The 10,944-nt window shown below is 49.9% G+C and overlaps 1 protein-coding gene across 1 annotated transcript in view; it reads right to left on the bottom strand.

Moving 5' to 3' along the window:
• The window catches only part of FAM179A (family with sequence similarity 179, member A), a 19,034-nt gene extending 10,300 nt beyond the window's left edge, over nt 1-8,734 (bottom strand). The window contains exons 1-6 of the mRNA XM_010132474.1: nt 8,462-8,734; nt 7,752-7,902; nt 6,818-6,982; nt 4,565-4,706; nt 2,920-3,025; nt 844-1,079 (exon numbers count right to left, since the gene is read on the bottom strand). Of these exons, the coding sequence (XP_010130776.1) occupies nt 844-1,079; nt 2,920-3,025; nt 4,565-4,706; nt 6,818-6,982; nt 7,752-7,902; nt 8,462-8,734 (1,073 nt within the window). The remainder of the gene's footprint in view (nt 1-843; nt 1,080-2,919; nt 3,026-4,564; nt 4,707-6,817; nt 6,983-7,751; nt 7,903-8,461) is intronic.
• Between the last annotated feature and the right edge of the window lie 2,210 nt (nt 8,735-10,944).

Below are 10,944 nucleotides of genomic sequence, written 5' to 3'. Positions count from 1 at the left end.
TTTTTCCCGCCACATCTGCAGACCCTGATGAACACAAATGGGCGGGTGGGAAAGCCTGTGGGCCGTGAAGCTGCAGGATATCCAGCAATGATGCCAGTTTGTTCCGTGAGGCTTGGCAAGAGGCGTGCTTGGACGTTCTGCCCTTTTCAAAAGCTGAGCAAAGGGCGGCAGTCGTTTTAGCCAGCTTCTCCTCTCCGGAGGTGCCCACTGGAAACCATCAGGCCCATCACTAATATTTCAAGGCAGCATCTTCTTCCGCTGTCCCACGGCAGCCAGCCTGTGAAGGCACCTGTAGACTCACCACCTCCAGGCTAACGCACAGCACGAGCCTGAGCAGGAAGGGGAGCTCTAAGGACGCGACAGTCAGACAGACTGCGCTTGGCAGGCGCTGCGCCTGCTGCGCAGGCTGTGCCGCCCCCAGCAGCTTCTCCCCATGTGCCCCATGTCCCAGCAATTAGTCTCCTTCTTTCTCACGTCAACGGCATAATGATGATGCATGGTTTCTCCCAGCACCTCTGTGGTTAGTGTTGTGAAATATCAAAGGGCGGTCACTGCTGGAACTGCCATTGTCCCTCCTCCCGCAAAGCCACAAGGCTATAGCACCACCTTCTGTGGGGACTTTCACTTCCCATCGTTCACCACGTCTAGGCAGTTTTGACAGAACTGTGAGAACAAACAGGCTGCAGCAGGGCAGATTTAGATGACAAAATAGGTGGCACCAAGTTCACAGAAGATGCAGGAGAAAGGACCCTTCCCTCCCACCATTCCCCATCTTCCTCCTGTCCCTTCGCCCTCCGCACACAATTTACGGTGAAGGTTGTCACTATGGGATAAATGACTTACCGGACTCCACTAGCCATGAGCGCAGTCATTGCTCGTGCGGGACTCACGCTCCCCACCACGACTCCCAGCGACTGATTGGCTGCTTTCTGAACAAACTCGTGGGAGTCCCCAGTCTTCTGCAGCAAGACCTGAGCAATCTCATTCACCTCGTGGTCCATGTGCTTCTTCAGAGTCCTGCAGAGCTCCGCGAGAGTGCCCATGGCCAGCTGAGACACCTTTAAGTGGAGGTTGTTCACCTGGGGAAGTCATGAGGGGAAACACACATAAAACCTTATAAAGAAAACCGGTGCCCCTAGACAAAAGTCCCAGTATCCAACAACATTTCTCGCTGCGTCCAGGTGGAACAGGAAGAGCACAGGAAGAACAGAAGCCCACAAGCACAGAAACACACTTACTGTGCTACTCACCTCTCCTCTGGCCTCAGGCTCACTTTCACAATACAATTTTAATGAAACCGCAGGCCTCAAAAATATCGTTTCACCTAGAGTGAAGTGTGCTACTGAGCCCGTAATGAACACTTCACATTACGCTTCGGATTTAGGATCTTTTATCGAAAACAAACGAACAAAAATATTAAAGCAAGGGCTGTTTTTAAACTATAAAGGCACAATTCATAGAGACAATGCAGAGGAAAAGCAGTACTTTTCTCTTGCCCAGAAATGCAGCACTGGCAGTCTGAGCACTCAGTCAGGTCACTGAAGACACAGGCGCAAGTCCACAGACTAATTTGCAGCAAGGACTTGAGTCCGTCTGCGGCTTCATCTACTCAGGACAACCCTAGCTGTTGGGCTCAAGGCACTGCAGGACCCTGGAGAACACATGCCATCACAGCTGGGAGCAGTGGGGTTTTGCAGCGCTCAGTGCTGCTCTGGAGTGATGCCAGCTCCCCAAAGGCTCCCCCACAAGGCAGAGCTTCCTTACCCACAAGGGAAAGGAAGAAGCATCTCAGTCATGAGCTTCGTTTGAAAGATACTTCAAAGGACAGACCAGTGGTTCTTCCTGACAGACTGTGCTGGCTCAGGAAAACAAACAGCATCAATGCTAGAAGTGCACGTGCAAGCAAGATCTGGGGCTGGAGGGAAAGGAAAGCTGAAAGTTGTCTCTGCACATGAGTGTGTAGAACAGAGAGGAGGAAATTTCCTCAGAAATATTAAAGTGATAGAAAAATCAGATGAGCTAAGCTGAAAGGAATTCTCCTCCTAATGTGATCTTAGAGTGGGAGAATCGGAGTCCTGCGTATCTAAACAGAAAGGCGTGAAGAGTCCAACGACACGAGGAGCATTCAAGCCTCCAACGTCATTAAATACTGAAGAACAGATTTCCATGGAAATGAGATGAGTCTTACTGTCTTCTGCAAGAAGAGGAAAATTGATTGTATTTGGCAATCATGTAGTAAGAGTACGAGCAGCTAGTTCAGGCCACAGACAAAGGCCAAGTTGGAAATACAGCTGCAGATGTTATTAAGGAGCTTAGGCTGAGTCCTCTCTGCTAGGTGAGAGATGAAATAGTGAAGCTGTGCATGACTGCCCTGCAAATCCCACAGCCAGGCTGCTCCAAGCACCCAGGGGTTGCAGCGCAAAATTCCACGGGTGCACAGAGGCAACAGATCACTGGAAAGGGTGAATTACCAAAAAGCGTGCAGAAAGGAAGGAGGAGACCACATCAACAGGGAACACTGGAAAAAAACTACTTGCAGTCAATCCCTCAGGCTGCTGAGGAGGAGGAGGAGGAAACGGGAGAAAGCTGGAAGGCAAAATAAAAAAAGCTGCAGTGTTTTGTCACAGCTTGGGCAGGGATGAGAGCTGTGGCAAACCACCTGATCAGCGACTCAGTTTCTGCCTTCATATATTGCATTATAAATGACACCCAGCTCGAAGAGGAGAGAGACATGCCCTACACACCAGGAAATCTGGCTCTGTGTATGGACAGGGCATATCGGTGGGTGACACAGCCGTTAGAAAAATGTCTGTAAACAGCAACGAAGGCAGACACCACGCACCCATGTGAATGAACAAGCACGTATCTACTCTACGGCCCGTGGACGAGGTACATGGGACACAAACACAATGTTCTTACCTCTTTGCTTACGGCCAAGGAAACATCATGAAGTCTGCAAAGAAGGACTTCTAAATGGAAGACAATCAGGCATCTGATGATGAAGAATCCCCTCACCTGCTGCTGCCTGAAAGGCAATTACAAAAAAAGATTGATGTTTCTCACCACCCAGCAGCCAGGCAGCACCCTCTGAAATTACCAGGGCATCAGTTCAAGCAAAGGGAGCTTCTTCTCATACAGCACTTAATTAAGTCATGGAACTGGTTGCCACAGGATGCTGTGGTGGTCAAAAGTGTACATAAACCCAAAGGCCAATAGGTGGTTTCAGAGGGGATGGGTTGATTGGTGGCCGTTAAACAAGACAGCCTTTCTCAAACTCCTGGCACATGAGGTCCCGATGTTGCTGCTTCCTTGAAGCTGGGGGACTGTGCCACGTTCTGTTTCTTGAGCATTCTGTGCACCCTGACCCTGAGGTAGAGTTCCATCTGGCTGTTCCTGATGCATTTTCCCTCTTTGCCACCCTCAGAGGGTAGTTCAGCAGCGGCAGACTGCATTGCCACTCCATAGTTGAGCTGGCACTCTGCAATCTAATTGTCATCCGCCCTCAAAAAAAACCAAAAACCAAAAAACAAACCCAGTATGTCCTAAGAGATTCCACAGTTGGGCAAGAACAGACAAAATGCTGCTTTTCCAGAAATTGGCTACTGAAAAGAACTCCCACAACAGCAACTTGTTATTTAAAAATGGTAGAAACCCTCCTTTTTCTGCACTCAGTGTAACCCAGAATCCCCCGAACACCTAAAGTCTCTCTCCGCACCTCACGGGGCACCAAAGAGAAACAGGAAAGAAAAAGGGGAGCAGGGCAAAACAAAGTAATCACACAAGGAGACGCATCACAGAAGATTTTTTTGATGGTTATCCCAGTGGGAATGAAGCCCAGAAATGAAAGACAACCAACATCCCCTGAAATCTGTAGAGTTCTCCTGTCTGAGTCTGATATCAGGACACACCGTTAGTACCAACCAAACATCTTAGGCCCATATTAAGCAGTGAGGAGGGAAAAGTTCAGTTCTAAAGGTGCAAGATTCCTGAAGGATTTTTTTCTTTTTTCCCTGCCTTCTGCCATGAGAGCTTCGGGAGAAACGACATGCTGAGCAACTCTGCACCATGTCTCAGTCAGTTTCTCAGAAACAGCAGCTCCCCGTGGGTGCTCCTGGGATGCACGCGCAGGAGGTCACAGGGAGCTCCTGTCTCCTGCTGCTGCCAGCAACGGCACCAGAGATAAACGCTTACTCCATCCCACCTGGTGCAGTGACCTGAGGCCCCCAAGTCTCTATACTTAAGACCGTGTTCGTCCTGCTTCTGGCTTCAGCCAGCAAATCATCTTGTTCCACAACTTTCTCTCTTCCCTGAAGATTTCGTCTGCAGCTACACGGACCAGAAAGCAAAGCGAGGAAACAGCGTGGACCTGCTGCACTATAGCACTGCCATGGACCGAGGCAGGTAAAAGGCTGCTCTCCATCTTCATCCTGGGACTGCTCTGGAGCGGTTTCACTAGCTCCCTTGGGACATCTGGGCTATCTGGGCTCAGACACACTAGAAAAAAAGCGTTTCTAACTTACCTTTACACTGAGAGGGAGAAAGAGTGAACAGGGGACTCTCTTACCAGTCATCACTGCTGAGCCATGTGAGTGCATTGAGCAGCTCCTGCTCTGGGTGAAGGAAGGGGCTGGGTTTTGGGGTGACCCCACGCTCTGGCTCCTCTTCCTCCTTCGGGCAGTCCACAGCAATGGCTGGCAGGGAGTTTGCTGGAAGGAGAGGGTCAGATACCAACATCACACACCCTGGGGCAAGGCACCTGCCACCAATTGCAACCCAATCTCCCAGCCAAGATCACATATGGGTGCAAACTGGCATTGGTTCAGAGACTTCGCTGCCACCTGGCTCGTTGCTTTTCCCAGCACCCAACCATCTCCCAGTCACCCCCAGACACGCACCAGCTCCATCTGTAAATCTGAAATTCGCACTCAGAGAGCCAGCTCCCAAGTCCATACAGGCACCACAGCCAGCTTGCAGATTGATAGTGCCCCAGAGCTCACACTCACTGGGTGCCAGTGCCATCCAGCAAGACTTGCTACCCCAGAAGCAAGCCTGAGAAGTGCACACCCCTCCCTGATTCACCCCCCTGTCACCTGCAGCGCTGGGGACAGAGGCGTCCTATGACTCTCGGAGGAAACACCTCCAGTAGCCTCCAGTGAGCACCAAGCCTCAACTGAGTCCTGCTGGGCTCGGGCACGTCCCCAGGGAGCAACCACCAGGGACCAGCGGTACCTGAGCCTCTAGATCTGACAGCGCCTCTGTTCCCATTTACTTCAGACATTCTAGAGAGCAGGCAGCTGAGCACACACACTTTTCAGCATGCTATTGGGAAAGCAGTAGTTTATGGATTTTGCTGTTTTCCAAGCGTTATGAATATTCAGTATTTCAGAGGTACCCACTGGCTGTATTTCAAAGATGCTGAGGAGAAGTTTATTTGTCACCAAACGTAGTGGTTTGCAAACTGTGCAACGCCTAAGCTTTCTCTTGTGGAAAAAATGCAATTTCTAGTCTAGATGGTTGTGACAAAGGAGCTTTCCAAATGTGCCCTGAGAATAAAAATATGTAAATAGAGATGCCAATGGTTGGCAAACACACTCCCTTGATGATAAATATACAAGGTATAAGAAAATTCAGATGACAAATGCATTTGTTATGAAAGCTATTTGTCATCAAAAGCACCGTAGGTCAAAAGTGTCATGTCTTGCACTCAAAAGCTCATTTTCTAAAGGGTCGATGAAAACATCTGAGCTGTCTAAAAGTATTGAGTATAAATATTGCACAGAATCTAGATGAACTGCTGTGGACTTTGTAGGGGTTTTATGCTACCGAGCATGTCCGACAAAGTATGGAGGAACTATAAAATCAAAACTATTCAGATGGGGACTAATTTGGATGTCATCAATATCCCTGTCGCTGACACCAGTGACGTCACTGCATGACTCTGTAGATACACACATCTACACTCCCCAGGAACAGAGAGCCCCAGCAGGCTAGTTCTGGTCAATTTGGAAAATCGGAGTAGCGTCACTAAAAAAGAGCATTCAAAGTATCGTTCCCAGCTCCCTTTTTCCTAAGTGACGGTGCTCAGGGTCACAACATGAGGTAGGCAACCCGCAAAGGAGAGATGACAATCACTACGGACTCTGTATTATCTGCTGTTTATGTATTGCAGGTAATAAGCAGCCTGGGAGCACCAGGCAGGGCGGCTCCTCCTCCGTGTCCTTTGCTACACGTGGCCACCGGATTTGGGTGGATGACAGAAGAGGCGCTGCTTGTCCCCAGCTTGTGTTGCAGGTGGTGGGATGAGAGAGGCTAGTAGCTGTTAAGCACTTCTAGGTGCAACAGCGTGATTGTACCAAGTCGCTAATTTCCATGCAGAGACAACCCTTGCTGTGATAGCAGAAATGCTGGCAGGAGACGCAGACAGCAGCAAAGGCAGAGGGCCAAGACGATGAGTGGCTAATTGATCATGGCCGTGCACATATGTGCACAGCAAGCACACCCTGCCAGCCTGCACCGGAGCTCAGCCCTGCAGTTACAGCTGCCTCCCGGCACCAAGGTCGTATTTTGGACTATTTTGGCAAAAGCTAGAGCTGCAGGCTTTACCACTACATTATTCTGCTAAACTTTCCAATGCATCTGCAAACAGCAACTGCTCCAGGACCACCAGACTGGCATGGATGGATCCAACGTAGGTTTGCTCTCAATCCTCAGGACAGCCTTTGGAGCCAAGATCCAGTCCATGGTTGGGAAATGAGGCAGTTTGTGCTTCTTGTGCAAGGAAAGAGCTGGCGTGGGGGCTGCAGCAGAGGGGACTCACCTGAGCTGTTGTGTAGGAAGCTGCCACCCTGGCTGATGATGGGGATGCAGGGCAGCAAGGGCCTGTTGACCTGCTTCCTCAAGGCATCACAAACACGCACTCTGGGTGCATTCCTCGTGCTGGCAGAAATGGAACCTGCCTCATTGATAGGTGGTAGGTGAAAGCCTGCAGAGACCAAAAAGGACCTTGTAAAGTGGAAGGTGCTGGACAGGGTGGCTCTGGGCTTGGAAAGTCCTACAGATGCTGCTGGAGCTGGGTAATTGACATTTGTTGTCCCAAAGACCTCCAAGCACAACAATTAACTGCTAATGTGGGGTGGTGATCAAAGAATGACAGAATAGTTTGGGTTGGAAAGGACCTTTAAAGGTCATCTAGTCCTTCTAGGAGTAAGGGGGAAGGTGATCCTCTGTGACAGCAAAAGGACAAGGGGCAACAGGCACAAACTGGAACACAGCAAGTTCCATCTGAACATAAAGAAAAACTTCTTTACTTTGAGGGTGGCAGAGCACTGCAACAGGCTGCCCAGAGAGGCTGTGGAATCGATCTCTTCAACAGGCTGCCCATAGAGTCTGTGGAATCTCCTTCTGGGGAGGTACCCAAAACCTGCCTGGACACGATGCTGTGCAGACTTGCCCTAGGTGCACCTGCTTCAGCAGCTGGGTTGGACTAGATGATCTCCAGAGGTCCCTTCCAGCCCCTATGGTTCTGTGATTTTGTGAAGGAGGGAAGGTGATCCTCTGTGATTCAGTCTGGGCCACAGGCAAGACACTTCATGTCTCTGTGTTGTTCTTTGCAAAACGGAAATCAGTGCCATCCCCACTTCCACACAGATGCAGGTGTAACAGCCTTCCAGGCTGAGATCATAGACATTGGCAACACTCCGCAGACAGCAAGCGAGCGAACAGAAAGGGCCACAACTGGGGCAACCACTTACTTTCTTTAGCTGCTCCTCCAGGGCCACCGCTCTGCAGAGGGAGCTGCAAGGACTCTCCCTTTTCTCTCTCCTTCTCTCTTTCGATATGCAAAAGTTCCATTTGCTTCTGTTGTATTTTCTTCTGAAGCGACTTGGACAAGATAACGGGGATCTAGTAGCAATGGAAATACAGCGTGCAGCATAAAGAGAGCTACATCGGCCATACACACCACCTCACTGGGAACACAGTGGTAGAGTGTCATGGTCTTTGCTGCAGCTCCGTATCCACCCCAATACTTTCAGAAGAGTTCCTCCTCTCCTCCCCTTGGTGAACAACGGCACCCAGGAATGTATAACACTTCACTGCCATAACCTTCCACTGCTCCAAAATATTGCTTCTCAACCAAGGTCAGAAAGTCCTACTTCAGCCAACACTGCCATCAGAGTGCTCCAAGATCTAGCCAGAGCTCTCACGGTATCGGTGATCAGGCAGTTCAGCTCCTGCCGGTCAGCATGGGGCAAGAAAAATCACCTGCAATAACCCGCAATGAGAGACAATGCATCATTTCTTAACACTGGTGACTTCTGCTCCAGTGGAAGTACTCAATTGCTCTGCAGCTGTCAAATCCGTTCCCCAAGAGAGGAAAACTACAATTTTCAGTGACATTTTGGGCTGAGCTCTGAACAGGTACTGAAAGGGAAGCCTGCTCACCCCCGTCCTTAGCCCTTACCTTTCCATCTCTGTCCTTCCAGTCGTCGTCACTCAAAAGGCGAGGCTTTGTGAGACGATCCACGTTCTTGGCCTGGATGTGTGGGAGCCCTGATGACTGGGGCACACGTTCCCACAAATGTCCCACAGACTTGACACCACCAGCAACGTGATGCTGGAGAGGAGGCAAGGTGGGTTCCAGAGTCCGGAGCTCTGATAAGACACCAACAGAAATGGTGTATGAGAACAGTAAGGTACGCAGCAGAACCTCTGCAAACAGATGGGCTGCTTCCATGTTGCGCTGGTGGCAGAAATGACATTTCTCTGATGGCCTTCAGACTCAAACCTACTGCCCCATAAAGGCCTCAGTCCTTGGCTTCTGCTGAGCAGCAGCTGACTTTGACAGAGAAAACCAGAGCCATGGAGATTGCCCTCGCAAGAAAGGTTCTCGTCTGTTCCTATCCGCTTTGATTTGAGTAAACATCCTCTTCTTGCCCGTTACTGAAAGAACTCCTGGTTTTTAGTAGCTCTAGACTTTCATAGAGGTAAGAATCAATACTTCCTCCTCTTTGCTGGAATATTCCAGAGGGTATTTAAAGAAAAGCTTGGGATCGTTGGAGCGTTACCAAAACCAGACTCGTGTTCTTGAAGCTGGAGAATTCGCTTTCCCCAAGGAGTTTCGTTCTAGGTTGTAGCAGACGAGCCCACCTCTCCGGACAACCTGTGCCAGTGTTTCACTGCCCTCATCGTAAAAAATGTCTTCCCTCTATCCAGTCGAAATCTCCCTGCTTTTAGTTTCAAACCAAACGCAGTGACGCTTTCCCTAAGAAACGAGGAAAGCTCAGCACTGCTTTACTTTGGCTTTCCTGTTTGAGAGGCTGGAAAGGGAAGTTGCATTTCCGGGGCTCGCCACCTCAGCACTCCTCGCTGCTACTCCACAAAATAAGAGCAAGAAAAAGAGCAGGTGACCTTCTCCAACGCCCTCGTGCCGTGCGCTGACTCTTAAGCTCCCTTCGCCACAGGCATGGTAGCACGTGCAGCAGCACAGTCACAGCCCGACAGCCGCAATGAAGTCAGCAGCGCTGCTTGCTCACGTGGGTAAAGCGTAAGCACTGGCCACAGACTCCAGCACGGCTCTGCAGAGCGAGCTCCTCAGCAGGGAGAGGCGTGAGCAGGATAATTTGTCCTCACACGAGCAAGAACTTCGGTGTTTTAATTAGGGGGTTAATTTTGTTCCTTCCAGGTTGCACCTTGGATGAAAAGTGTTCTTTTGGACTCGCTCATTCTCCTTTCCCGGAGGCCACTGGTAGTTAGGGAACCTGAAGTCCCAGTGTAGGTTACAGGACAGGACATCTAGTCTGAAAGCCTTTACATAAAGCGGAGAAGGTGATCCTCTGTACGTGACTCAGCGTTAGGCCACGGGCAAGAGGCTTCTTGTCTCTGTACCGTTCTTTGCAAAATGGAAATCAATGGAAACTTCCACGCAGATGCAGGTGTAACAGCCTCCCAGGCTGAGATCATAGACATTGGCAACACTCCGCAGACAGCAAGCGAGCGAACAGAAAGGGCCACAACCGTGGCAACCACTTAACTTTTTGTAGCTGCATCTCCAGGGCCACCACTCTGCGGAGGGAGCTGCAGGGACTCTTCTCTCTCTTTCTTTCTCTCTGTATGCAAAAGTTCTGCCTCTCTCATTCGCTTCTGGTGTGATGTCTTCTGAGATGACTTGGACAAGGTAACAGGCATCTAGTTGCAATGGAAAAACAGCGTGCAGTGTAAAGCGAGGAGCATCTTTTCATCCATTTGAGAACAAAAAGCCGTAATGTCACGCTGGACTTGCCCCAGGAAAAGCCGAAAGCATGGCGGGTAAACTAGTTTGCTCCTGCTTAATACAAACGTACATGGATTTAAGTGGGGGGGGCTGGGATAATGATGCTGGAGACTGGGGTCTAGTCTCTCTCTCTCTATTCTCTAGCACTTTCATCCCGTTTACAAGACTTTTTCTTTCCATGGAAGAGGTACGTAAATTTTTATTACTTCCATGGGTATTACTGAGCCACAACTCAAACCACAAGCCAAATACTTCCAAATCTGCTACACGTTGGGAAAGGATGGAGAAAAGCAGTTGAAACAACTGCTGTCACAGCTCAGTTGCCTGTGTTTTCGGTGTTGCTGAGGAGCCTACAGCGCTTTCAGAATCTCAGAAAGCCTGAGGCTACCGCGTACCCGTTTAGGGTACATCCCTTCATTAGAGACGCTAGGTATTCACAGACTACCCACCGTGCTCACTCCAACTAGCGCATATCCCACGGGACCAGTGGGGTTGTAGGCAGTGTTCTAGTGCGCAGGGTATAGGAGGATGAAGGAAGTTTATGTTTAGCCCTTCGGGTTAGTGCCCTCGCAAAACGTGAGGCTTTTCAGCTCCAGTCCCTGCAGTCTCTTTTCTTACCACTTTGGTTGCTTTCGCCTCAGAACTCTATAGAGATTTCTTTTCACCTTCTGACA

This window comes from Buceros rhinoceros, unplaced genomic scaffold (genome assembly GCF_000710305.1).
Source record: "Buceros rhinoceros silvestris isolate BGI_N320 unplaced genomic scaffold, ASM71030v1 scaffold16143, whole genome shotgun sequence".
Classification (NCBI taxonomy): Eukaryota; Metazoa; Chordata; class Aves; order Bucerotiformes; family Bucerotidae; genus Buceros; species Buceros rhinoceros.
The sequence above is the reverse complement of the archived record's forward strand: the minus strand, read 5'-3'. Positions and strand labels throughout refer to the sequence as shown.